The 27,864-nt window shown below is 53.9% G+C and overlaps 1 protein-coding gene across 1 annotated transcript in view; it reads left to right on the forward strand.

The window, feature by feature from the left end:
• The window catches only part of NOS2 (nitric oxide synthase 2), a 35,166-nt gene that overhangs the window by 1,707 nt on the left and 5,595 nt on the right, over positions 1-27,864 (forward strand). Inside the window, exons 2-20 of the mRNA XM_069480993.1 lie at positions 6,150-6,234; positions 6,958-7,080; positions 8,078-8,226; positions 11,514-11,676; positions 12,493-12,584; positions 13,480-13,621; positions 13,746-13,885; positions 15,184-15,358; positions 15,451-15,552; positions 18,456-18,650; positions 19,565-19,647; positions 20,015-20,159; positions 21,337-21,441; positions 22,440-22,489; positions 22,871-23,045; positions 23,853-23,985; positions 24,833-24,911; positions 25,593-25,774; positions 26,848-27,011. Of these exons, the coding sequence (XP_069337094.1) occupies positions 6,150-6,234; positions 6,958-7,080; positions 8,078-8,226; positions 11,514-11,676; positions 12,493-12,584; positions 13,480-13,621; positions 13,746-13,885; positions 15,184-15,358; positions 15,451-15,552; positions 18,456-18,650; positions 19,565-19,647; positions 20,015-20,159; positions 21,337-21,441; positions 22,440-22,489; positions 22,871-23,045; positions 23,853-23,985; positions 24,833-24,911; positions 25,593-25,774; positions 26,848-27,011 (2,482 nt within the window). The remainder of the gene's footprint in view (positions 1-6,149; positions 6,235-6,957; positions 7,081-8,077; positions 8,227-11,513; positions 11,677-12,492; positions 12,585-13,479; positions 13,622-13,745; positions 13,886-15,183; positions 15,359-15,450; positions 15,553-18,455; positions 18,651-19,564; positions 19,648-20,014; positions 20,160-21,336; positions 21,442-22,439; positions 22,490-22,870; positions 23,046-23,852; positions 23,986-24,832; positions 24,912-25,592; positions 25,775-26,847; positions 27,012-27,864) is intronic.

Below are 27,864 nucleotides of genomic sequence, written 5' to 3' on the forward strand. Positions count from 1 at the left end.
CCAGGGGTGGGCTGGGGGCTGGGACAGGCCAGGTCAGGGCACTGAGGGTTGGAATGCAGGGGAGGGGATTTAGACTCACTCTGCTTGGCAGTAGGGAGCCATTGTAGATTCCTGAGCAAGACAGTCCAGGTGTGATGTGGGGGTGAACTGGAAGAGAGAACGTTTGACACCAAGCAGTCTGGCTATGGTGGCCGAGGCGCCAAGGGACAAAGAGGGGAGAATGCAGGGTTAGACGGCCTCTAGATGTCCTGCTGGCACTTCAGACTCAAAAGGCTACAGACTGACGGCGGCTTCCTCCCTTCCGTCCCTCCATCTCACCGTAGCAGCCCTGCCAGCTGGCCTCCCAACTTCAGCCCCTCACACTGGCTCTGACCTCTCTCCCTCCAACTAGACTTCTAGCAAGTCATGCTCCTGCTCTAGAGTCTGCAGTGGCTTCCCACTGCCTGTCACTACACTAAGTCTTGACTGTGGCGTTCTGCACAGTCACCCGACCCAAACAGAAGGCCCGTGCCTCCCGCCCAGCCCAGCCTTCCTCGGCTTCCCGGTACTGTGCACACACTTTCCTCCCTTGACTCTTCCAGACCCAATCTGTTCCCTGTCCTTAGAGACCTCTGTCCTGAATCCCTCTCCTTCCCTCTCCTTCCCGATCCCTTACAGTGTCACCTGCAACCTTTAACCCTTAGTCCCACACCCTCTAATAGCCCTGCCAGTTATTCCTGAGGACTGACTTGTGACTTTGGACTATTCGGGAGACCTGAGCTCAATGTGACCTGAGGCAAACCCCCTAACTTGAACTCCCCCCCACCCTTCTCCTCTTCATGCTGGGATGGGCTGGTGGAAAGGCACCAATCAGATGGTGGAGGTGACGGGGAGAAAATATCAGGCATTATTTCATTTAACTCTCCCAGCAATCCATGAGGAAGGGACCTTAGTTATCCTCCTGTTTTAGAGATGAAGACACTGAAGCCCAGAAAGTTGTAAGTGATTTTTAAGATCTCACAGTTAGCAAATGTCAGAGCCAGGATTCAAATCTGGACAGTCTGGCTTGTAACTACTCCACCGGGCTGCCACATCTTTGGTCCTGGGCGTGTCCCATTCCATTAATGATTATAGGCTGGTGCCTACTCTGGCACTATGCTGGGAGTTACGATATCAGGGAAGCCCTTCTGTTTATCAATGAATTGTCTGAGCCATTTATTAACTGCACACACCACTGCTAAAAATAATAGATACCATTTATAAAGTCCTTATTACTGTGTCAATAATGAGGCAGGAGCTGCTATTATTCTTGTCTTACAAGGTTGAATGACTTACTCAAGGTCAATATTTAGAAAGCGGTGGAGCTGAGGTTTGATTCCAGTCCAAACTCATAACGTCTAAACTATATGGACTCTCCCTGAGGGCCAATTGTGTGCTGGGCTATAAAAGGGACAGAGAAAAGGGACCCAGTTCCTGCTGTCAGGAAGGAAATGGGGGAAACGATGCTTTCCTCACTGGTTTGGGGAGTACATGAAGGACTCGATGTTAAAGTTTGTTGACGTGTAAGGCGTGGCGTGGGACAGTGAGGTGGGCAGGAGGTGGCAGGGTGTGTGTGTGCACTGGCACCTCGAGTTGTGTGTGTGTGTGGGGTGCCTGGCCGGGCTGTAGTGTGGGGAGGAGGGTTGGGGGCGGCTTTTGGGAGGGGGTGGGCCCGGCTGGACTGCAATCATCCGTCCAGGGCAGGGGGCAGGGAGGATGTTACTGGAAGAGGAAGCAGCCGTGCACAGGGGATTTTATACTGAAAGCAATGATAGCCGATTAATATATTTTGATCTTAAAAAGTAATTTTTAAATCTTTTCAGGTGTAATAAGACCAAAAATCTATTCTATCTGATGATTTTATATAAACAGTTAAGAAATGAGCATGGGGGGGTGTGTTTTAGAGACAAAGGCAAACTTGGGAACATCGAGGTGAAGTTTTATGGAGTTCAGAACAAAGTCGAGCTAAGTGTTGCTAGCTGGGTTGCAGAAGGCTCAGAATAAACATGCACCCTATTTCATTTCTCTTTAATCTGAGTTTGGGATTTAATGTGCTGGAATACGTCCAGGAGAGAAACCCGCACTCTGAGGTCGAGGGCTGCTACCCTGTCCGGGTGTGGACCCTACCAGTTATCCTGCCAGGAACGGAAGCAGCAACTTGCAGGTGGAGCAAAGTCAAGAGGCCCTGCCCCTTCCAGGGACTAAGGACGAGGGGCCTGCAAGGGACCTGAGGGGACTTCTGGTCTACTCCTCCCCCTATATTTCCCACTACAAATCACCCCAGGTCTTGCATTTTCTTTAGCTTGCTTCCTAGAATCACACAGAACCTGCAGAAAAGAAATAACACCCTGAGGTGGAGAGAGCTTGGCCTGTGCTGTGGCCCTAGGGCTGCTGTGTGGCCTTGGGCAAGATCCTAGACCTCTCTGGGACCCTTCTGCCTCAATAAAGTGGAGATAACAACGTAGAACTGCCTACTTGACCGGCTTTGGTGAGGAGATGAAACAGCAGACAGGAACTTTGCTCTGTAAACTACAAAGGCCGTACAGTAGGAGTAACTGCGATGATCTTTACCGTTATTTTACGAGGAGTAAACAAACCCGAGGCCCAACACCCCCTGGGCTCTTAGCCCAGAGGCAGTCTAGTGGCATCCAAACTTCGCTGCGGACCCGGACGTGGGGGGCTCGGGACCGCCCCGAGGAAGGCGAGGCACGGGGCGGCCGCCGGGTGGGGACCCGCGCGCGGGGTGCAGCGAGTCCGGCCGCTCCTCCGGCTCGCCCCGCCCCGGGGCGGGGGCTGCGGGGTCCCGGGCGATAAAGGCGCGGGCGCGGCGGGGCGCGGGAGCCCTCGGAGCTGCGCCGGGCCGGGGCCATGCGCGAGGGGCTGGGCGCGGCGTGCGAGGCCGCCGGGCCCCGGCTCTGCCGGCTCCTCCGCAGGATCCTCCGGCCGAAGCCCGCCTGCCGCCCGCGCCGAGCCAGGTACCCCGGCGGGCCGGGCGCGCCCTGGGAGGGAGGCGGGACCCGCTCGGAGCCGGCGCGGCGCTGCCCCGCTGAGAGACAGCAGGAGGGCCGGAGTACGCGCCCGCAGGCTTCCCGAGGGTGTGCTCAAAGTTTCGCACTCGCGGCGACTGTCGTTAAGAACGCATCAGAGGTCGCGGTCCGGGGGCGCAGCCCGCCCTCGCGCGCCAGGCGACCGTGCGGGCTGAGCTGCGGGCGTTTCAGCACTTGGAGCTGCTCTGATTTTCCAGCGCTGGGGCTGCTGCGCTCTTCAGATCAGATATGGTTAAGAGAGCAAAGAGGTTCTTGTTTCACAAATAGGTCCATTTCCCAGGGTGCCGTCCGTCACCCCTTGGGGCAGGAGTGGAAACCGCAGGGGAATCGCGCCCCCAGGTCAGCCCCAGACTAGCCACGGTCTGCAGCGCTGACCGCAGGCGGCCTCAGCCCCCCAGGGACTGGTGGACAGCCAGGCAAGCCACCACACGACCAGATCCCCCTGTGACGGCAGGGACCATCAGGTCCTTGCGGCCGACACAGCTGTGGGTTTAGTCAACTTGCACGAGTGTCTGCAGGGTCGGGATAAACGAGGCAATAATTTGGAAACAAGTGTCCAGATCCTTAAAGTGCTCACCTGGCATCTGGTCACCGTCCTCTCCCAGCCCCTACCCAAAAGAAATTTGCTAACTGGGTAGCTGGGGCCTGGGCAAAGCTTCGTTTATTAATTTTCTGAATTTAAAAGAAAATCCCAATTATGAAAGGAACTTAAAATTGCCCCTGATTTCATTGCTTAATAGCACTGTTAACATTAATTGACATCCCCCCAGGTGTTTTTCTGTGCTTGTATACACGCGCGCACACAGCACCACCATCAGACCTCATTTACAGTTTGAGGCATTATTTCCATTAGTAGAAAACTAGACACAACCTAAGGTCCAGCCATAGGTGATGGGGTCAGGCTAATTATGATTCATCTGTATAGTGGATTCTCAGGCAGCTTTTTAAGATGATGCTTTATAATATTTGGGGTAAATGCTTGTGTTAAGTGTACAAAGACATTGTTTCTCAATCTGAACATTGCTGTAGACCCGTTACTGTTTCTGATCTGAAGCTTCTGAAATTGCCCAAGTCCATTTCCAGATGAGCGGGAGAAAGAACGGGTGCAGGGTGAGGGTTGGGGTGAGGGGTAACGGCAAAAGAGCAAGAGGTGCAGTAGGGTGTTGTCTCCCTGGGAACGCCAAAGCATCTTCCCAGTTAGGCATGATGACCGCTCCGCCATGGCTTACCTATTTTGCATGTCCAGATTACCCTAAATTGGCTTTTTTTCCGGTGGAACACATCAGTCCAGACCAGAGAGGTGTGTTAACGAAAAGAATTATTCAGTGATACTTGTTAAAGCACAGTGAGGAAGACTTTATCCCATAGGACCATCTCGATAGGTGCAGGGACCACTGCAATGGAGTCTTGCGGTGGGGGAGAAAGATTGGGCTCAGCTGTGAACACCGCACCGGCAAGTGGGAGTTTATAGCCAAGGAGCAGGGTGGGGTCGGTGGACGGAAAATTCCTAAGAGGAAATATCAGAGGTAGGGGGGATTCTGGCTAAACCAACCTAACAGGATTCTTGCTGAGGACAGGCCAGGTGATCAGACATCACCTGCGGGACGTGGGGGATGATCAGATATCGAGGAGGGGGGTTCTTGCTAAACTGACTTAACAGGATTCTTTTGCTAGAACTAGATTTTAGGAGAAAGTGCGCAGATGGACCTAGTAAAAGATTCAGGGGTCTGACTAAACTTTGGCCAAGAATCTTTGTCAGGTGGCAATAGTTGGTCACATGGAGGGCCCTTTACAGGGCTGCTGAATCACTTGATTCAGGTATAAGTTGCTGTCTGATGCATACTTGTATCCTCTTAAAGAGACATTATCTCATTATAGTTACAAATCACCTGATGCTACTATATAATGTATATAGTTAATTATATAATGCTAATGGAAATATACGGTCATTTTTTTCCAATAACAAATGCAATACATGGTCATTCATCACATTTCAACATCATAGACATGTACGAAGTAGGAAATGAGAGACCCTCGTAAAGGTCTCTAACCCCCTCTCCCTCCGATGGGCACGCACGAGCGGCCCAGGACATACTGCCAAAAACATGAAGCCCAATAAGTTTTCCAACCAAGATGCCCTGATAGGATGATTCTTCTTGGGGGGCAGGCGGGTGTGAGCGGTGACTATTAGAGGGGCGCTCACAGGTGTGGGGCGGGGGGGCTCACATGTCTTCTCCCTGTGACATTTGTCGGGAGAGTGACCCTGATATCTCAAACCAGAATCAACAGTTTCTGAATGACTTCAGACTGTTAGGGCTTTTTCTTTACAAAGGACAGGCTAAATTCTTTAAATGCAACTTGCTGTTTTCAAATAAATAAAACAAATATGTTTTTGAAAAGAGTCCTTTCAACAGTATTTTGAGAAGCTACTTAGTAAAGATGACCTGCTGTCTTAGATTTGCTTTACAATAATGGTGGAGGCGGGGAAGCTATAGTTGACGCAAGATTGGCCATGGGTTGATCATTGTTGAGTTGGGTTGAATCTGGGTGAAGGGCCCAGGGAAGGTTATGAGATTATTCTCTCTACTTTTGTGCTCAACATTTTCCATAATAAAAATGTAGAATAAGTAAATAAACCAAGATAAATCAAGTGTTTTAAATTAAAAAGCTCAAGTGGCTAAGAGTGAGTGGTTGCTGGGCAGTGCTGCTGGCCTGGGACGGCAAGGTTGACAGAGCCGCTCTCTGCCCACCTGGCCCCTGTGCCATGTTTGTACTTGGCTTTTGGGTGGGGGTGCATTTTCCCAGAGCTTCTGCTGGCCACTGTGGGCCAGTAGCTTTGGCTCTGGAGGCTACTTTGTTGGGGGAAGAAGAGAAGTTGAAATAGGGGAGATAGGAATGGGGGGAGATTCGGTCTCACCCATAGCACCCCCCAACCTCCTTGCCTGGAAGCCATGAGCAATTCAGTCCCCCCCCATCCGGGCTTCGGTTCCCCTATTTGTCAAATGAAGGGGCTGGCAGAGGGGACACCAAGATCCCTCTCCACCCTCAGATACACCACCTCACAGTGGCTGTTTCCTTTCACAGTCCGGTGACACAGGATGACCCCAAGTGTCACGGCCTCAGCAAGCACCAGAATGAGTCCCTCCAGCCCCTCACAGGGACGGTCAAGGTCAGTGAGTCACACGGGTGTGGGAAGCCCCTTCCCCCCTCGCCCAGGCAGGTGCAGACGGAGCAGCCCCGCTGGAGGCTGGGCTGGAGGGTGTGGGAAGCCGGGGTCCGGGCAGTGAGTGGAGAGTCCCGGACCTGGAGCCAGGGGAGTGGGGGAGGGCAGGTGGGAGACAGGGAGGGCTTTGGGAGAGCGCAACAAGCCATGGTGGTCCGGAGTGGTGGCTCCCCCGGTGCACTGACACTGGCTTCTGTCCTGGGGGTTCCATCTTCCTGAAGCGCTGTCCCCCTCAGCATTCCAGGGAGGTGGCCAGAGAAATGGGTGGGAGGGGGAGAGAAGGTGGGTTTTATATCCTTAAATCTTCTGGGCAGGGAAGGCAGAGGTACACCCTTCCTTGTCCCGACTTCTGTTCTCGGCTATATTGGCTGTGACCTTCGTCTCCCTCACATCTAACCTTAGGCCCTCCCATTGCAGTTTCGCAGAGGAAGCATTTGGCAGGGCCTTGGGTGAGGAGAGAAGCCTGGCCAGCAGCCCAGGCACCTGGAGCCCTGCGCAGGCACTGGCCCAGGCGGCCCGGCTGCTGGGACGGGGGATGGGCACGACCGATACCTGCCCTGTGCGCCCACCCACAGCTCCTCCTCCCACCAGAGCCAAAGCTTGGGAGAGACCCATAGGGTCCTGGGGTCGGAGGCATTTGGAAAACCCTGTTTTTCTTCCCTATTTCAGAAGTCTCCAGAATCCCTGGTCAAGCCGGTTGTGCCCCCATTGGCCTGCCCACAGCACGTGAGGATCAAAAACTGGGGCAATGGGACGACTTTCCAAGACACGCTCCACCACAAGGCCAAAGGGGTGAGGAGTCCGGGCCTTCGGGGAGAGCCACCAACGTCCCAAACTGGTGGAGCTTTGTGGATTAGGGCTTTGGGGATCAAACGGATGTTCCCCTGGGCAAACCAGACAATTATCTGTTTGGGCAAAGGGTTCTAGGAACCTGAGACTCACATGCCTCACAAATTACAGTAGGTAGTAAATGATGCCAACTACCTGTTAAGCACCTAATGGATAATGGATAATCTAGAAGGTCAGGTAGTTACAGGAAAAAAATTAATATCTTTCTTAGAGAGACAGATTTCAACATCGTATCAGGGAGAATTTTCTAGCAGAACTGCTCAAAGCTCAATGGAATTACATCAAGAGGTAGTGAGCTCCCTGTCACCAGAAGGATTCAAGGGTAATTTGATAGGGCGATTGCAGAGGTGTTCAAGCATCCAGTGAGTGGTTGGACTGAATGTCTTTTAAGCCTCCTTCCTATCATCTAAGTTTCTTATTTTAACTTTAGAATACATTCTATGGTTGTAAAGTAGGAAAGAATTGACCATTTCAAGACTGTGAAAACAAGACGATTTCCTACCCTCAACCCCAAAGTCACCACAGTTAACATTTGAGTGTGCTTCCTTCCAGTAGTTTTTTGTATGTGCCACCCTATGACTTTGGGATTTGCACCTTCCCATTTCAATTTGTTTTGGATAGCAATATTGTGTTCCCATAGGAACCACATCACAGTGACTTTGCTCTGGATCTGGGGCTGGCTGGGGAGCAGGGCCAGAGGCTGAGCCCAGGGCTGAGGGACAAACCCAACACAAACCCACTGGGGTTCAACCAGTAGAGGAGAGGACATCTGGGTGGGAGAAAGCCTGGTGGACTCCAAGGAGGAGGTGCCATAGGGTGGAGAGGAGGTATAGGGAGCTGGAGTAGCCAGAGGACAGAGGTGGCCAGGAGAGTTGGCCCTGGAGGAGGTTGGCCAAGAGGCCAAATGGCCCATCCTCACCACCTGCCTCTCTCTTTCTAGGCTTTCACTTGCAAGGCCAAATCTTGCCTGGGATCCATCATGACCCCCAAAAGTTTGACCAGAGGACCAAGGAACAAGCCTACTCCTCCAGACGAGCTTCTACCTCAAGCTATTGAATTTGTGAACCAGTATTACGGCTCCTTCAAAGAGTAAGGCTTACTTCCTGCAGGGTCTCTGCCTGCCCTCTTCCCCGGGCTCTCTTGTCTCCACCCATTGCCCTCTGACCCCTTTCCTTCCCAGATTTGCAGTGGTTCCAGGGCTCAATCATAGTTTTCCAAGGGAAAAGACCCTGGAGTAGGTTCTTGTAATCGTGGGATAAAGTTAGGTATAGCAATAGTGGTTAAAAGTGTGGGTTGGGGTGTAACCAAGTTTGAATCTTGGCCCCACCATCAACTACTGCCGAATCCTTGGGGAATCTATTCACCCTCTCTGTGCCTCAACGTCCTCATCTGTCAAGTGGGATAATAATGGAACCTGGCTCATGAGATTGCTGTGAGGGTTAAGTAAGTTTAGAACAGTTCCATGGCACATAGAAACCTTGATTATGAATTAATGTGGACCCTCCTATTATGAAATGTTTGAGGTAGAAGGGAGCTCAGAGACTACCTAGTCAACCTCCTGCTCCTACAGGTGTGAACATAGAAGCCCAGTGACATACCTGAGGTCACCGAACCCCAGTTAGAAGCCAGGTCACATGACTTGGGGAGAGCAGGCCAGTACTCTTTGCACTGAACCTGGTGGGGCTCCATGTTCCTGGGGGTCTCTTTTTTTTCCTACCTCAGTGAGGCTTCAATGAGTATGGTGTTGGGCATCCTTCATTTCTATAGTCAATCAGTCATTCATTCGGCAAACACAGATCAGACACCTAGTATGTTCCAGCCTGGTGTCAGGCACTGGAATACAAAGATTTTTAATTCTCCATTGTGGAAAAGGTGGTTTCTGGGGGGGTCCCATCTCCCCTTTAATACAACCCTAGAATGTCTGAGCTGGGAGGGAACTGCAGGGTTCGAGAGAGGCCCTCAACTTGCAGGGACAGCGGTTCTGGCTACGCAATAGAACTGCCTGGGAGCTTGCAAAATACTGATGCCGGGTTCCCTGGGCCAAGGGCGGCAGAGTCTCGGGAAGTGGGGAAGGAGCAGACATCTGTGTTCTTCAGAAATTCTCCAAACGTACAGCCCGGACTAGGAACAACCCTACTAGGAGGCTGCCTGCTGTGTGTGCTGTGTAACTAGAGCTTCGACAGAAGTGCTTTGTGACTCCAGAATTCACCATCCGTGGTCTTTTAGCACAGCTGTTAACTGATGAGCCTTTCGGGGTCCAGGGATTTTGCTGGGTGGGCTTCACTAGGCCACAGCACTCAGCATGTGCAGGCCCTGTATAAATCACTCATATTTAATGCTCCCCGCGTCTTTATATGATTGGTGCTATTATTGTCCCCATTATACGGACAAGGCAACTGAAGTCCGTAGAGATGTAACTTGCTCCGAGTCACATCTTCCAAAGCCCCAGAGCTGGGATCTGAACCAAGGCAGCTGCTTTTACCCGCAATGCTCTAGCACCCAGCTCTTTGGCCCTGCAGGTTCCTGACTTGCTGGTGTTTAGAAGGCAATCGGGTGGGTGTTTGAGAGCCCAGGGAGGGCAAGTTCCATTTTTCACAGTCACGACTACATACCCTGGAATCCGCAAGAGGTCCTGGGGGTGGGGGTGAGGAACGGCAGCCCTGGCATTACCCTAGCAGCCTGAGGTCTGGCCAGCTGAGTGGGTTCGGTCACTTTTTTGTATCTGAAGCATTATAGTATATTTAGAGATTGTGACTTGCTGAATGTTACATTCAAATCTGCTCACGGATGATGGAAATCACTCCTTTCTTTCGGAGCTAATAGGCTTCGTAGCATTTTTAGTGCTTCGGAAATGTGACTTTATGAAAACAGTGGTAAAACCTAAAACTCTAAAGGCATTGGGTGCAAACACAGAAAACAATCTTTTCTTACGCATTCACATGTTGGCACTATCATGTGTGTTCGAGGCCTCGATGTTATGGTGATGGCTACTGTTTTCGTACTTGGGGACAGAGTGGAGAGCTTTGCTGGAGGCTTTGTTTGGGGAGGGAGGTCTTCTGGCGGTAGGGCAGCTCCAGCCTCACCCAGCAGCTCCCATGGCAGAGGTGTCCTTGAAGATGAATATCACCAAGTGTTTTGTCTTTGTGCTTTTTTCTATAATCAAGGAAGAGTTGTCGAGACACTTTTCATCCACAGAAAGGCCATTTTGTTCCGAGTTGTCCACTCTCCTTAATCAAGAGTTCATTCCTTAAATAGTTTTGTTTGTTGCCATTTCAAAAGCCTTTGGTGCTGATTGGAAATCTCAAGGTTGCTCTGCGTGTGTGTGTGTGTGTGTGTATGTGTGTGCGTGTGTGTATGTGTGTGGGTGTGTGTGTCTAAGCCTTTCCGACTGGGCCCCTCCCTTTGGGTATTTTTGAAGTCTGGCAGGGGAGGAGAGAGGCAGGTTGAGAAATTGCACCTGGAATTGCTGGATGAGCAGTTCCCAGGCTGAGAAACAGCACCATTTAGAGAGGCTCGGATGCTGGACCACACTGTGTGCAGCTCTCCCAGGGCAGGCTCTGGGACCCAGCAGGTCCCAGCCTGAGCAGGCTCCTGAGGAAGGGTGGACAGGCACTGCCCATCCCTGGGCCTGCAGTCCCCCTAGGGTGGATGCAGAAGGCCACACTGCAGGCGGTTAAGATCCTGGCAGCAGGGAGGCATGGGTGTGAGTACTGATTTTGCTCTTTCCCATACATATGTCCCTGGGCCTGGTGCGTAACTCCTAGAGCCTTGAGACCCTTGACTATAAGACAGGCACAAAACCACCTCCCGCATAGGCTCGGGGAGACCCTCTCCGTGAGCGGCTTCACCCAGCGCCTGGCTCATAGCGAGCACTCGGTCCACAGGCGCGGCTGCAGGAGGGGCTGGCGCCTCTTCTCTTAGCCATGACGAGGTGGCCAGGCCCTGCCCTGACCGATACAGAGGCAGGACGGTGCCGTGGCTTGGTGGGACACTCCTCTGAGCCTTGCCAGTGTCTGAGAAGGATTGCACCCCTTCCCGAGACGAATGTGGTTAAAGAAAAAGCACCTGGAAGTAAACAGGCACCCACAGGCTCAGGACTGGCTACATAATTTGCAAGACCCATTGTAAGAATGAAAATACGAGCTCCTTGGCCAAACATGATTAAGAATTTCAAGCTGGGGACAGCAGAGCATTAAGCACAGGGCCCTTCTTAGCCAAGTGTGGGGTCCGTGAGGCCGGCCCTGGAGGGGACAGTCTCCAGTGAGAGACATCTTGCCCTTTGGGCGTCCTATTGCAGTTCCTGCTCCTGTGGATTGAATCAATCCCATTTAAGGCCATCTCATTGTTGATCTTCCTGATGTCTTCCTGTCCCCCAGGGCAAAAATAGAGGAACATCTGGCCAGGGTGGAAGCGGTGACAAAGGAGATAGAAACAACAGGAACCTACCAACTGACGGGAGATGAGCTCATCTTTGCCACCAAGCAGGCCTGGCGCAACGCCCCCCGCTGCATCGGGAGGATCCAGTGGTCCAACCTGCAGGTGAACTTTCTCAGACCCGAGCGGGAGACGGAGACGGAGGAGGTGGGCAGGCTCCAGGCAGATGGCTCTGGAACGGCCGAGCAGAGCTGTGCCCAGGCCTCCCCAGGGTTCCCTCAGATCCCTGAACGTGAGACGGGGGCTCCTAGGGTCCCCTTCTACAAGTCTGGCATCCTATTTCAGCACCACGGTTTCGAGCTGACTGTCCTCTCTTGTGTTAAACTTGGGAGACTAAAGGCCATCATGAAACCAAAGGATGACCTTGTTTTTAGTATTTTTGAGGCCCTGATGCTGTAAGAGAGGTTTGTTTACCTTGAATGTTTGAATTCTTGGCTCCGAGAGAATATTTTATTTATCCTAGTCTCCTAGGCCATCTTTTTGTTGGGGGATCATTTGTTCTTGGGTAATACTGAAAGCGCGTGGACAGAGAAATCGATCAGAAATGCCAGTGAAACCAACGCTGGCTGTGTAAAATGTGTTCCCCTGGCAAAGGAACTAGGCCGGGGCCGTGGGAATCCTGGTTTGTGGTGCCTTCAACTCAGGTTTTCTTGAAAGTTTGGTCTTGCTGGGGTCTTCCGAGTGGGATTGCCTGTGTTCCCCCGGGGGGCAGGAGAAGGATGGACGGGGCAGCCGAGGGGTGGGCACAGCGGGTGCAGAGAGGAAGATGCGCTCCTCCCCGTGGCGTTGGAGCGTGTGGTGTTGGGGGTTTCGGTGTTGGGTGTTTTGGCGGCTCCGTCAGACCCCCGTGACTTCTGATCAACCCCAAAGCCTCTGTCCACTCAGTCCCTAACGGGCATGGTCTGGGTGGGCTGTGTGCAGGTCTTCGATGCCCGGAACTGTTCCACCGCCCGGGAAATGTTTGAACACATCTGCAGACACCTGCGTTATTCCACCAACAACGGCAACATCAGGTGGGTGGGCCTTTCCCAGGGCTGCAGCGGGGCCCATCCTGCCCCAGAATCTTGGCCAAAAGATGCAGGTGGGTCTAGGGCAGGCGTCTCCAGCTCCAGGAGAAGCCAGAGAGAAAGGAAAAGGAGCAAGGCTCAGGCTTCCTCAGGCACCTCTGGCAGCGAGCCCAGCCTCTGTGAGCCCAGCTCCTGGCGGGCGCCCAGCGCTGTGGTTTCCTTCTGACTTGGAACCATTCGGAGGGGATGGAGGATCATAAAGAAGTAACTTCTTCGCTGTTCAGGGTTAGGGCTCCCCACTTTAGGGGAGATGCGATGTTGGTTTTCCAGCAGATGGCTCTGGCACAGTGCTTTCCTTAGAGGTGGGACAGCCACTGCTCATTGCTGTGTCTGCCCACCCCACCCCCTACCCCCGCCTTACCGTCCTCCCCCAACCAAAGAGGTCACAGCTGATGGGACCGAACAGCTCATTCGGTCATTCATTCGTGTTTTTTTGTTCAGCAAAAACTCAATGCCACCTAATGGGACCCAACGTAGGACTAGGCCGGGGGAGCAGGGGAAGCTGGGGGAGGGGGCAGGAGGCAGAAGGGACTAAGCCCCTGGGGTGCTGCTCTGGCCACTCTGAACCTGCACTAGGCAAGGATCTGGCTGACTCAACTGCAAGGAGCGGAATATAGGGCAGTAAGGGAGAGGCTGGGAGGGCTCCCTGGAGGGGGCAGGGCCTGGGCTGGCTGGGAAGGAAGGGCAGGAGGAGAGGGATGGCAGGGGCTGGTTCAGGCAGCGAGGGCACGGGGGGCTGCAGAGCAGGCAGAGTGGAGGGGGAGGTAGGGCCAGCGGGGGATGGCTGGGCCCCCACCAGGGCCAGCCAGGTGGTAAACAGCACTGTCCCTGTCCCGGGAAGGTCGGCCATCACCGTGTTCCCCCAGCGGAGCGATGGGAAGCACGACTTCCGGATCTGGAACGCTCAGTTCATCCGATATGCCGGCTACCAGATGCCCGATGGCTCCGTCAGAGGGGACCCTGCCAACGTGGAGTTCACCCAGGTACCCGGCCCAGCCTCACCCCTGGCCCTCCGGGCAGAGAGCCCAGTGGTGGGTGACAGGGTGGAACCCACAGGAGACAAGGCGCCCGGGCCTGCAGACTCACTGGACCTGTCTTGTCCCCCAGCTGTGCATTGACCTGGGCTGGAAGCCCAAGTACGGCCGCTTCGACGTGGTGCCCCTGGTCCTGCAGGCTGACGGCCGCGACCCTGAGCTCTTCGAAATCCCGCCTGACCTTGTGCTTGAGGTGCCCATGGAACATCCCAAGTAAGTGGGCTGAGGGTGCTGGGGGGTGTGAGTCAGCATGCATGCCTCCCCTCTTTCCTGAGCCTCCAGCTCCCAGACCTCCCCACAAGCTCAGCCAGCAGCAAGTGACACAGAGGGCTGGCTTTCAAGGACCCCTTTGTCACCTGTGCATAATGCAGCAATCCTGCACTTGTGTCTCAGGTGTCAGACTTAGGAGAATATGTTGACGGCGAGGGGGAAGCAGAGGCTTAGATGGATGGGGCCATCCATGGGAGTTTGAGAAGCAGTGACTTCAGGAGAGGAACACTTCGAGATTCTCCAGCTGCACAGCCCAGGCTTCTTTCACCCTCCTGCCTTCTGTCTCAGCTGTCCCTCTCCTGACTGTGGTGGGACTACAGGGCTGTAGGGACTTCAAGAGCCCAACTGGTTTAGCCCCTGTGCTAGGCAGTTCTCATATTTGCAAAAACACTCCACGTATTGAGACTCACTGTCTAGCAGGTGTTGGGCTGGGCTCTTCTTCGTTGTCCTGTGAACCTACTGAACTCAGGCCAACCTCAGTGCCTTTGCACTTGCTATTCCCGCTGCTTGACATGCCCTTTCCTCTGAATTTTTCAAGGCTCATTTCTTCTTGTCCAAAAGTATTTCCTATAATGTCATCTCCTCTGAGAAGGCTCTCCTGACCACCCGATCGAGAGTAAGTGCTCTCACCCTCAGTCTAATGCATCATCTTGTTTTTATTTATTTATTTGTTTACCTGTTCATAGTCTAGAGTCTAGACACTAAGACTGTAAATTCCCTGAGAGTGGAGATCTTTCCTTTCTCGTTCACCAGTAGATCCCCAACACCTAGCAGGGTGCCCGGCACATAGTAGGTGCACAGTTATAAATAGTTGTGGAATAAATGAATATGCAAATGAATATTATTAGCCTCATAATAATCCCACGAGTTTGATGCTGCAGGCTCTGTTTTGCTGGTGGGGATGCTGAGGCTCAGAGAGGCTAAAATACATCCCGAGGTCACACCGCTGGCCTGTGGTGAGGCAGAACTTAACCCCAGCTTTCTGATGTTAGAGTTCTTAACCGCTCCGTTACGTTGCACTCTCAGCATTTGGCACAGGGCCTGGCACATGCTTGATGCTCAATACGTGTTTGCGTGAATGAAGGACACCTCGTGCGCCTGATGCACCTCTTTTGGTGGAATGAACTTAGAGATCAACTCTCAGAAAAGAGTTTTCTTGGTTGACTCTTTCTCTTTCTCTGTGTTGGGGGGGTGCACAAATGAAGGTCCCCCCTTGGCAACTGGCTCTGCCTCCCTGCCAGGTACGAGTGGTTCCGGGAGCTGGAGCTGAAGTGGTACGCCCTGCCCGCAGTGTCCAATATGCTGCTCGAAGTGGGTGGCCTTGAGTTCCCGGGGTGCCCCTTCAATGGCTGGTACATGGGCACGGAGATCGGGGTCCGGGACTTCTGTGACGTCCAGCGCTACAACATCCTGGAGGTAACCAGGCCTGCCCAGCTGGGCCGGCTGGAGGTGTGGGCCTGTGGGTGTGTCCCCAGGACTGACTCACCCCCGTGACTCTGCCTCTGTAGGAAGTGGGCAGAAGAATGGGCCTGGAAACGCACAAGCTGGCCTCGCTCTGGAAGGACCAGGCTGTTGTCGAGATCAACATTGCTGTGCTCTATAGTTTCCAGGTATGTCTGGTGTGTCTGGTGTTTTGTGGGTCTGAGGAGTTTTGGGTTAGGTCAGCTATTCTTCTGGCACTTGGTTTTCCCCTTATATCATCATTCATGTATGCATGCACGCGGGCATCAAACAGGCATTGAACACGCAGTTTGTGCCAGGCACTGCGCTAGGTGCTAGGATAAGAGATAAATACGCCCTCTTGCACATGCTGACAATACACAACAGGCAACCCCTCACCTCCCAAGACTGGTCAATCCCTGCACTTGAGCACTGAATCCTGTCCTCTCTTAATTGCACAAGGACTCCTGAAAATGTTGGTCCCCTCTCTCTATATCAGCCATGTCTCCCTCTCTGCTGGATCCTTCCCAACAATGTACACAAACAGGCTGTCCCAGCTCCCATCTCAAAGAAATAAGCAAATGGCTAACCAAGTCACTCCTCTCAAGCCTCAGGCTCCCTGCGGCTACTGTTTCATTTTTCTGCTCCTTTCTATATCGGAGCTGTTGAAAGGTCTCACTGCACATCCTCATGCCCCAGCTGCTCCAGTCGGGGCTTTTACCCCCCACCACAATCTCAGATTGGTAGCGTTAGAATTTTTGTTGTTTTTCAAACTCTTCAAGAGGATCCCCACCACAGGGCCTTTGCACTTACTTTTCCCTCTGCCCACAACCTTCTTCCTACACATCATCCCATGGCCAGCTCCCTCCTTTCATGCAGATCCCCACTGCTGTCTCCGTGAAGAAGCCCTTCCTGACCACATCATGTAAAACAACACACACACTCCATGCCATCCTGTCTCACTCTGCCATTTCTTTGACTCCACTTCATTTTTCTTCATACTATTTCATCGCACAGTTCCTGGAATTACATAGTGCATCCACATCTTTCTTTGTTGTTTTGTTTCTCCCACTAGCATGTAAGCTCCACGGGGCATAGATTTTGACTGTCTTGTTCACTGCTGTACCTCTGGCCTGGAAGAGTGTCTAGCATAGGGTAAATGCAAATCAAAAACACGTCTCAGAAGAATGAATGGCTGAGAGCCCACGTGCAAAAGAGCAGTGCTTGGCCTTGCTTCCCTGTGCATCTACCTCTTGGGCCCACACACCGCGGGTGGGCTCCTGTGCGGGACGGAGCCCTCGAGTTCATGCACTGCTCTTACTTCTATAAGCCCTTCCCTTCCCTTTGGGAAGGAGGTCTGAGGGGTGTGAAGATACTACTTTAGAAGCTGGGACTGTCTCCACAAAGCTCCCAGATCACCCCGGAGACCAGACCACTGGGCAATCATTCATTCATTCAGCAAAGTTTTACTGAGTATTTGCTGTGTGCCAGGCACAAGGCTGGGTGAAGTGTGTGAGTGGCAAATAAAATACATATGATCACACGCTGTTGCCCACAGCTGGATCATCACCCAGGCAGGGTGAGCCTGTGCTCCATGGGGGAAGGGTTCTGAGGCCGAGCTAGGAAGGAACAGGAAGCCCCCACCCCCACCCCCCAGCCAGAGGCTCGGAAGGGCTGGTCGTGGACCACACATCCTGACTCCTGGGGACTCCCAGCACCAGCCCTGACACTGGCAGGATGTGGCTATGTCCCAGAAAATCTGTGCGCCTCAGCCGTCTCCTGACCATTGCTGACCGTGTCCCTGCACTGCTGAGAGTCTCCAGGACTTCCTTGTCATCCTCCTTCAGGATAAACTTCAAAAGACTCGGCCTTGTTTCCTAAAATAGGGATAATGATAGTACCTCCCTCACCAGGTTATTGTAAGAGTTAAGTAAAAATTCACGCAAAATGTTTAGCTGCACTGCCTGGACCATGGCAAAACTAAGCATTAGTTTTGCTGCTTTATCTGTTTTGGTGACTGTCATCATAGCTCCTGATGAAAATTGGCCTGGCCCCCCGAGGAGTTGCTCTATATGTATATATACAATTTTACAAGGCATAGCTGGACCTCCGGGGTCTAATGTCCGCTGGCTCCTCTTGTGAAAATGACCGGCTTTCCTCTGCTTCCGCTGGTTAGACGCTAGTCTAACCCAGAGGGGCCGTGTCTCCCCCTCTGTAATGCCAGTGCCTTACCCACTGCCTGGCACATGGACATCATAACAGCAGCTGACCTTTCTTAAGCTCTTACTGCATTTAACTTGTACCAACTCATTGCATCCTTTCAACAACCTCATGATGAAGTAGGAACTATTATCATCCCCATTTTACAGATGAGGAAACTGAGGCTTAGGGAGATTAAAGAACTAAGAGCTCAAGGTCACATGGCTAATAAGAAGCCAGAGTTTGAAACACTATGTTAAACAGGTGTCTCCTGACTGAGCGGGTTGCCCTGGACATTGAGGGTTGTGGCTGCCCCTGCTGGGTCGTTCCAGGTGGGCTCAGACCCCGCAGCTTCTAATTTCGGGCCATAGGCGATTTGTCTTCCATACACTACAGTTTTCCCAGTGCTTCAGACCTCTCCACAGAGGTCTCTAGTTCTAAATTCTTGGCTGAGAAAGCTACAACCCCAGGGAAGTGACCCTTGGAACTGTCCACCAACAAACGGCTGGGATGGTATTTTCTTTATGTGCAAAAAGGTGCTATGGTTTGAGTTATCCACATCCAGAGAGAGCCTTTGCTGCGAGTTTGGGGGGATTTGTGGGTAGGAGAAGCTGAACACTGCCCCCAGAGGGCCAAGGGGAGCCCCCATGGGACCTGTGGGTGACCATGGCCATGGTGCTTTCTTGAGCTCCTTCAGCCTTCTGTTGGGTATTTATTTTCACAGGTGAGGAGAGGACCAGGCGGAGTTGCTCTTCCACCTTACAGATCCCCAGGCCTCCCCGTGCTCCATCTGGGAGCCCTGCAGCCAACTGGCCACTCTCTCGATTCCCCCACCCCTTATCTCAACTCCCGTTCTTGCCGTCCTCTGATTTAGAAGCAAAACGTGACCATCATGGACCACCACTCAGCTGCGGAGTCCTTCATGAAGTACATGCAGAACGAGTACCGGTCCCGTGGGGGCTGCCCGGCCGACTGGATCTGGCTGGTCCCTCCCATGTCTGGGAGCATCACCCCCGTGTTTCACCAGGAGATGCTCAACTATGTCCTATCCCCTTTCTACTACTACCAGGTGAGGGGCCTTCCTCTTCTCACCCCCGGGGGTGGTGGGCTCAGGTGTGGGCACCGTGTGTGTGTGTGTGTGTGTGTGTGTGTGCGCGCGCTAACTCATGCAGGCACATGGGAGGGTCGGGGACACAGTGGTATATTTTTAAAGCCTCTCAGGCCCCACTCAAGGATGCTGAGCAGCTGTTGTCCATTTCCACGGAGGGTGGGACTGAAGGAAATGCCTTTTATTGTACCTTTAGTGGCCTGTTGCTCTGACGGGTTTGAGCCCCTAAGGGTGATTGTCACACCTCCGTCAGCGGGTCAGAGTCAGTCACTGTCAATTGATCCTGCAACTCCCTGGCTGTACTGATCCTGGGCGAGTCCTTTCACCTTTCTGAGCCCTGATTTTCTCATCCCTGGGAGCAATGGGCATTAACGCCATGGTGGCGTATGTGCAGTGCCCAACCCAGATGCACTCAGTAACCACTCGCTATCGAGACGGGCTCATTTTTTGTCAAAAAGGATTTGGTTTGGAATTGGGGAAGAGCTTCCTCACTCTGGAGGTGGAGATAGGGTGCCTGTGTACCCTGGTTTGCCCAGGAAAACATCTGCCTGTTGTGTAGCGTGTCCTCTTCCTGGCAAAGGTGTCTTGGCTCGGACCGTACATTACGTAGTTTGCCTCGAGTTGAGACACTAACTGCAAAAGAGAAGCGGGGGCTCCTCCTTCCAGGAGGACACTAGTGAGAATAAGTGTGCAGGCCCCGCCAGTGTTGGGGACGCAGCGCTGAGGGACACAGGCAGCCCTCCCCGCGGGGTTTCAGTGCGGTGGGGGTGGGGCGCGGGCCCGGCCACCTTCCCCCACTCAGGCATGGCGTGGAGGGTCCTCCACCACTCCAGCACCCCAAAGCCCTGCCCTCACCTCTCCTTTCTTTCCTGAAGGTGGAGGCCTGGAGAACCCACGTCTGGCAGGACGAGAAGCGGAGACCCAGGAGAAGGGAGATTCAGTTCAAAGTCTTGGTTAAGTAAGTAGGAGCGGCGGTGTTGATGTCTGAACTGTCTCTTCCTTCTCGTCAGCCTCCGCCTCCAGGCCTTGAAGGGCGGGGGACACAGAGAAAAGATATTCTTTGTGGAGTTTGGCTCCCACGAACTCTGAGGGTCACTGGCTGCTCCTGTCCCAACCTTCTCTGTCCTCACTTTCCCAAAGGGCTGAGCAGTGGGCGAGGGCAGGAAAGGGCGTGTGGTCGGGGTGGACGACCGGTGAGGGATGCAGCTTCCTTTTCCCTCCACCCCCCCCCACTGGAAATGCTTCCCCCACCCCACTCTCCCAGTCCCCCGTTTTGTTCTGGAAGGCTGACTCAGCACGGTGTCTGTCTGTCTCTGTCCCCGCAGAGCTGTGCTCTTTGCCTGTATGCTGATGCGCAAGACGATGGCCACCCGAGTCAGAGCCACAATCCTCTTTGCGACAGAGACAGGAAAATCAGAAGCGCTGGCCTCGGACCTGGGGGCCTTGTTCAGCTGTGCCTTCAACCCTAAGGTACCGGCTCAGCTGCGTGGGTGTCACTTTGTCTGCCTGTGTGCAGAGAAGCCTGGGAAGAGCTGAAACGGTTTCTCTGCTCCTGAATGTCTCAGAGCTTTGGATGTGCCGACGTGCATCGTCAATCTGCAGTGGGAGGGTAGATTTGTGTGCAGGGATTCCCAAACTTACACAGTAAATAAGGTTTTCCTGGTGTTCTAGGGAACACGGTTTGAGAAACATTTTCCTAATGGATCCAAGCTTCAATACACATGAGCTGTTCTAGATGAATTTTATTCGCATTTACTGAATGCCTCCCTTTCAGGGTGTGGTGCTAAATGTGAAAGGGGCAAGGGATGAATAGGACACAGATAAACAAAACCTCAAAGGGTGTCTAAGCCACATCCCTTACCTTTAGTGATGAAGGATAAAATCCAGCACTTAGGAAGTGATCGCCACGTGCTGGGCCAGCACTGGGCTCTGCGGATGCGACAGTGAGTGACAGAGCCAGGCCTCGCCCTGGGGGAGTCCTGCAGTGCATGCCTCACTCTGGCCCTGCAGAGCAGGTGTTGGCCAAAGCCATTGCTAATGCACAGAGGAAGCCCTTGAGTGTTGGACAGGTTAAGTGGTTTCTCCAGGGTCACACGGCTTCTGGGAGACAGATGGGGACAAGCCCAGCGTAACACCAGTGATGGGATCAATCTTGATCTCTGCTGCATGGAGGCATAGGCCAGGTGGGGGATGACTAATGACCAGGTTAGACAGGTCACTGAGAAGGCTTCCTGGTGCCAAGCCGCACCTGCTGGCCCCCAGGGGTCTGGAACTGCCAGGAGACTGGTGGCCAGTCCCACATCCCTGGTCAGGTAGGCGCAGGTAGAACATTGAGGTGAGGAGACATTTCATCTGATGTTCCCTCCAGGCATTACCTGCTCATTCCACTTTGGTGGAAAATATGTCCACACACACAGAATTTCAAATAGCAGTGGAAGCAGTGAGAAGAGCTTTGATATGCAGTATTTTGGAGATAGAGCCTCCAGCACTTACCAGGGTTAGCTCTGGGGCTTGATGGCAGAAGGAGAATTGATGGAGGCCCCAGCCTGAGAGTGGGGGTGGGGCAGGGGGAAGCCCAGGGTGTCTGGGCAGGGCGTGGAGGGCCCACCTGGGAGCCGAGGGCTGATGTCACCTGGGTTCCATCCAGGTTCTCTGCATGGACGACTACAGGCTGAGCAGCCTGGAGGAGGAGCAGCTGCTGCTGGTGGTGACCAGCACGTTTGGGAATGGAGACTGCCCCGGCAATGGCGAGGTGGGTGGCCCGAGGTCCCAAAGGTCTGGGGGGTGGCAGGGCCCGGGATGGCCCAGGAAAGGGTCTCGGGGGATTCAGCATGTCCCAAAGAGGACGTTTGGGAGTAGTGCTTGGGTCACTACGGGTGGTCCTGGTATATGTCATTTGTCTGCCTCCTTCGTAATCACTGCCACATGTGCGTGCCACCTTTCGTATGACATAGGAATATAGCTCCGTGAATGACCTACTCTTTTTTATTTAAAAATTCATATATAAAGGAAACTTGTATCACTCTGACAAATGGAAAGCCAGCAAAAAGGAAATTCAATGAAAACAAAGTGAAGTTACTCAAGTTTAGCTAGCTACTGTTGCCTAACGAAGCCTGCTTCACCTTTGTTTTGGAAGAGAAGTAATGGGCAAGTATCAGAGAGGTGCTAAGGCTGGATTAGCACCAATTTGAGACGGTCTCTCTGGTGCTCAAAAGGATGAGAAGGGAATTAAAAAGGGAATAACTGAAAAATAGATTATGAAAGAGGGAGTAACTATTCACAATGTGATTGGATGCTGTTTCTGCTCGGTCACCTACAAATTATCTTGAGTTCCCGGAAAATCGGGGTGATTTTAGAAAATGCGGGACCAATTGCTGTTGCTTCTACCAGGCTGCGAACAAGAAGAGAGGCTCGTGCCCGGTCAGGAGACCCCCTGGAGTTGCCCTCCTGTGAGGCAGCCCCCTCCACCAGGGCCGCAAGGGTTGGGGCCAGGCTGTTCTGGTCCTCCGCTGAGGGGCAGGGTCCACATGAGTTGCTAAGGGTCAGCCAGGGTGAGAGACAAGCTGAACTTGTCAGTTGACAGCCAGAGCCCTGCCCGGGTGGCCCCATGCATAATCCAACTTCCACTGTGGATCCAGAGCCTTCTCCTACCAGGTGTGGCCAGTTTTACAACGGGCCAGCAGAAGCAAAGAGAAAGCACTGCTTCTATTAACCCTGGCCTGAGAGCTCTGTGGTTCCCTTTCTTTCTAGAAACTGAAGAAGTCCCTCTTCCTGCTGAAAGAGCTCACCAACAAATTCAGGTAAGGCTTCTCCCCACTCGCATGCGTCCAAGCCCTGCCTTGTGGGCCCAGGGTCTGGGTTCATGGGGTGGAACCAGGGTGCATAGGTGGGGTCTTCTCAGAGCCGTCCAGGCACAGAGAGGGCCTGGCTTGAGCTGTGTCCTCCGAGTGTGTTGAGGGTCAAGCCAGAGAAACGAGGTCCCTCTCACAGGCTGCTGGCCAAGCGTGGGGTTGGTCATGGGAGCTGGTGATGAGAACCGGGCCCAGGGAGGACCAGAAGGGGTTCTGCCCCAGCTGCGGTGGGAGAGTCTGCGGCCGGCCTTGCAGGCTGTTGGTGCTGGGTGCTGGCTGCTGCGCCCAGCGTGGGACACTTGTCTCCATGTGTGTGTCCTCCTCGGGCAGGTATGCCGTGTTTGGCCTCGGCTCCAGCATGTACCCTCAGTTCTGCGCCTTTGCTCATGACATCGACCAGAAGCTGTCCCAACTGGGGGCCTCTCAGCTCGCCCCCACCGGGGAAGGGGACGAGCTCAGCGGGCAGGAGGACGCCTTCCGCAGCTGGGCCGTGCAAACTTTCAAGGTCAGTTCCCAGCCAGAGCTGCCCCCCCAGTGTAGACATGACGTGGTATGTTCATGCCCAGGACATCTGTGCCGGGCATCCTGGGTGGCATGACCTCTGCCTGGTCCTGTGGGTGTGGTCCCAGGCATGGGCTGGGGCTACGGGCCTGAGGGCTCAGGTCACTGCTGTGCTCCCTCAACGCCCCAGAAGAGCTGCACCCCCTGTGTGCACCTCCGGGGGGCCGGGCAGAGAAGGGGGCTCAGATACCCCCCTTCCCTCGGGAGCTTCTGCTTTAAAGTCTTTCCCCCACTGACTGTCTAGGTCGCCTCTTACGACCTTGTCTTGTTTCAGTCTCTGAGCCACAGTGAGCCTGGGGACAGGCACCACAGGGTGGAGCACTTTGATCCGTCCCAGTGTCTCCGTAGGTCTTCGCTCCCTGTGGCTTGTCCACACTGATTAGAGAGCTCAGCACTGAGGCAGAGTGTCACCCAGCAGGGGTGCTTAGGAGCACGGGCCTGACTCAGGGTAGACGTGTTCCCAAAGCCCAGGCCTTGATTCTGCATCAGGAACCGCAGCGATCAGACCTCTCACAGCACGGGCAAGAGGATAAATAAGTTCATGCCAACATTAATTCTCATAATAACAGCATTAGCTCCGATGCACCCAGCCCGGTACCTCTTTGCATCCTCTCGCCAGCCCTATCAGATAAGTGTGCCTAGAAGGTACACGAAGCACTCGGCTCAGGGCTGGGCCCATGGTAAGGTAGCCCAGTGACAATGATGGTTCTGACGCTGACCCTTAACCCCAGTCTGTTCCATCTCCTTCCAGGTAGCCTGTGAGACGTTTGATGTCCGAGGCAAGCACCACATTCAGATCCCCAAGCTCTACACCTCCAATGTGACCTGGGACCCGCACCACTACAGGCTCGTGCAGGACTCACAGCCTTTGGACCTCAACAAAGGTACCTGCTGCTCTGCACCAGCCAGGGCTTGTTTGCCCCTCCTGCCTGGGTTGGGGTCTCTGAGTCCTGAGCCTGGGGTCAAGGAGACCACCAGGTCCCCCTGCACACAGACAGCTGGCCGGGGCTGCCAGGCCCCTCTCTCGCTGCATCCATGGGCCTGCAGGGGAAACTGAGGCTCTCAGGGAGGCTGTTTCAGGAGGAAGCCCTGGGAGGCTGGTGCAGAGAGGAGGGAGCCAGTATTGACTGAGGGCCTGCTGTGTGCCAGGCACTGTGCTGGGCTCTTTGCCCACATGTGCTAAGTGAGCTCTGACACTGACGGGGAGAAAGGCACAGACGGAGAAATTGAAGCTCAAGGGCGTGAAGGGAGTTGCTAGCCTGTGGCCAGGCTGGGATCTGGGCCCCTGCCTTGCAGCAGCGAAGGCAGCCGAGTGCTGTGAAGGTGTCACAGGCATTTCCAGGCTGCAGTTGGCAGCTGCGGACTCTGCACCCTCTGGGTGCTGTGCCGTGTACCATGACTGCAGCCGTCCTGCAGGTCCCTGCAGTTCTAAGCTTTGCAGTGCTCTCCTGTGGACCCCAGGCCATGGGATGTCCGGGAACTTTCCATATTTTGGTACCTAAATTGAATTTCCCAACACCTAGAAGCAAGACAACCACCCTCTGTCAGACCAAGGATCTTTATTTGTGATTTAGAAACAGTGGGGAAAAGGAGGGAAAGAAAACCCCAATAGCCACCCCAGTTGGACACGCCAAGGCTGATGTCCAGGTGTAATTGACGCAGAGATGTGGGGGCTTCCCCCACCAAAGCTCAAGAGCCATGTGTCCACTTCACTGTGTGTGTCCCCCGCAGCCCTCGGCAGCATGCACGCCAAGAACGTGTTCACCATGAGGCTCAAATCTCAGCAGAATCTACAGAGTCCGAAATCCAGGTGAGGGACAGGGCAGGGCTTCTCAGGGTTCCCTGTAGCCTCCGTCTTAGTGAGTGAAAGACCAGCAAACGTCAGTCTTTGGAGGGGGAAGCCAGGAGTGTCTGATGGCGTCAGCAGCCACGCCCTCGGTAGGACCAGCTCCTCTGCTAATCCACCCGCTAATCCACTTTTCCAGCTGGGAACCGGGGACCTGCGTCACTTCCTCTCCTTCCTCACTGAACTCCTTCACTAAAAGGGAGGGCAAGAGAGGCTCGAGCCATTTGAATCTTTTTTAAGAACTTTCAGGAAAAGTGTTGGCAGGGAAGGAAATTTCCCAGCCAGGGTGACCAAGCGTCTGTCGGAGCCGTCCTCCCCCATTCATCATGGAAACTGGGCTTTGTTCTAATAAGAACAGCGTTTCTTCTGATGCCCACACATCGCCCTGGGCAGAGTCTGTGGGCAAGCTCAGAGGGCTTCTGGGGGGCGGTCCCAGCTTCTCCCCGGGAGGAAGCTACAGGGGCCCTCTTGAGCACCCCGGCCTGAGGGGATGCCTTGTCCCAAGCTTAGGCGGGTGCCCCAGGCTCGTGGCACTGGGCAGGAAAATGGGAGGAAGGCGCATATGCTGGGGAAGCTGGGCACGTAGCAGGCGGCTCTGGAGGGAATCCCGTGACGCCATCCAAGGCTTCTCTTGCCCTTCCCCAGCCGCACGACGCTCCTGGTGGAGCTCTCCGGGGAGGACAGCGGCGGCCTGAACTACCTGCCCGGGGAGCACCTCGGGGTGTTCCCAGGCAACCAGCCGGCCCTGGTCCAAGGAATCTTGCAGCGAGTGGTGGACGGCCCTGCGCCCCACCAGACGGTGCGCCTGGAGACCCTGAACGAGAGCGGTGAGCCCTGTGCCTGGGGGCCGAGGGGGCCCAGCATGCTCCCCCACCCTCCCCGCTGAGGGGCCGCACTGGGCCTGCCCCCGACAGCTACCCCTGTCCTCCCTGCTGAGTGGGTGGGTGGGCGACGAAGCCCATGTTAAAGCAGCCTGAGGACAGCCCCAGCCCACAGGTTCGCTCCCTGGGCTGCGTGTCCCCAGTGATAGTGACACCACCAAAGAATGTGTCCCCCTAAATACAGCGGCCAGATCAGAAAATGGGAGTCAGGGAAAACAAAGTCTGGCAATGTCTCCACTGTCCAGGAGAAAGTGAAAGAGCCTGAAACATGGGGATGAGGGACAATGTCCTTGTGACCGGAGGGAGACAGATGCGGCTCACTGGGTCTCTGATCCAGAAAAAATAACATGATGGTAATACTTTCACCTAACATTGTGTACCAGGCACAACACCAACCATTTTAGGTGCATGATTTCATCAGTGCTCATGGGAACCCAGCAAGGTGGGTTTTGCTATATGCATTTCACAAGGAGGAAACCCAAGGCCCAGAGCGCTGTCACCCAGCTAGTAGTTTGGACCCCTGTGTGCTGGCTCCAGGGTCCGTGCTGCGACAGCCTTGTGTGCTGCCCTTTGGGACTCCTTGAGACTCCCACTTCACTTTGGGCTGATGGTCTACTCACCCAGCACCTCTAGGTCTAGCACCCCAGGGCACTGCAGTCATGGCTTGTCTCTGGCCTCTGAGGGGTACATCAGTCTTTGGTGGATTTAGTCATTGTGAGTCTGTAGTTCACCGGTGGATGTCTTGCTGAAGTTCAGGTCTGGACCAGAAAGGGACATGGTTAGTTTGTCAGGTTCATGTCACTGAGTGCCCACTGGAGGGCAGTTGATCAGCCTTCCCTGCTAGCCCTGTCCCTGGGCACGACCTTCTTCCTGCCTTTTGCTCTTCCTGGAGCCAGATCTGCAGTGTCTTCTCTCCCTGCAGCTGGAGGACAGAGCGTGTCACCCCAGAGGCCTCGTCACCCTCTGAGAAGCCCAAAGGGGGCCCCCTTTCCATCCTGACACCTTCCTTCCCTATCCAGGCGGCTACTGGGTCAGTGACAAGAGGCTGCCGTCCTGCTCACTCAGCCAGGCCCTCACCTACTTCCTGGACATCACCACTCCCCCAACCCAGCTGCTGCTCCAGAAGCTGGCCCAGCTGGCCACGGAAGAGGCCGAGAGACAGAGGCTGGAGACCCTGTGCCAGGTGAGGGTCAGGGATGGTGGGTGACGCAGGGGGAGGTCCCAGCATGGGGGGAGCCAGAGCCCAGAGCTAGTCCTTAGCAAAAGGGCATCCAATCCAGGTTCCCAGAGTGAGACTTGTCAAAGGCTGCTGGGAAGTCAGGCATCCTCTACTGTCCCATGTCCCATGTTAGTGAATGGGGAGCTGGGATTCAAACCCAGGTAGTCTAAGTGCTGAGTCCACAGTTGTGTTGAGTGAACTGAAATTCTCTGAGTGTCTGCAGGACGCAGCCAAAGTGCACTGCCTTGGCAATTAGCTAGAAAGGGGAGCCACAGTGTCTAGTCTGCCTTTGTATCCCCCAAAGCTGGAACGAGCTTGGCACTTTAGAAGTATCAGAGGGTGGACGGTGTGGATGAGTGGACAAATGGCTGTAGTGACAGATGGGTAGAAGAATCAGTAAGTTAATGAGAGAATGCATTAACTCACCTGCAACTTTCTGGGCTCACGTCTCAGCAAAAGGCAGTGAATGTCATTATCACCATCATCATTATCACTAATCATCTTGATTCCAACCACCTCCACTACCCTTATTCTCTCTCCACACTCTACTAATTTGGCACACATTTTCCCATTTAATTCTGACAACGTCCCCAGAAGGTAGGTTACATTACCCTCATGTTACAAAGTTTCATTAATTGGCAGAAGATTCCACAGCCAGTAAGAGCATCTGGCCACAAGATTTGAACACAGGTCTGATTGGTTCCGAAGTCTTGGCCCAAATAAGATTATAGTAAAGATGTGGCCCCCACTCGTGAGCTAGTGAGGGTGGAGGTCTAGGCATGCAAGTTAGATAAATGCCACCCACTGGACTGAGTTC

This window comes from Eulemur rufifrons, chromosome 9, assembly GCF_041146395.1.
Source record: "Eulemur rufifrons isolate Redbay chromosome 9, OSU_ERuf_1, whole genome shotgun sequence".
NCBI lineage: Eukaryota > Metazoa > Chordata > Mammalia > Primates > Lemuridae > Eulemur > Eulemur rufifrons.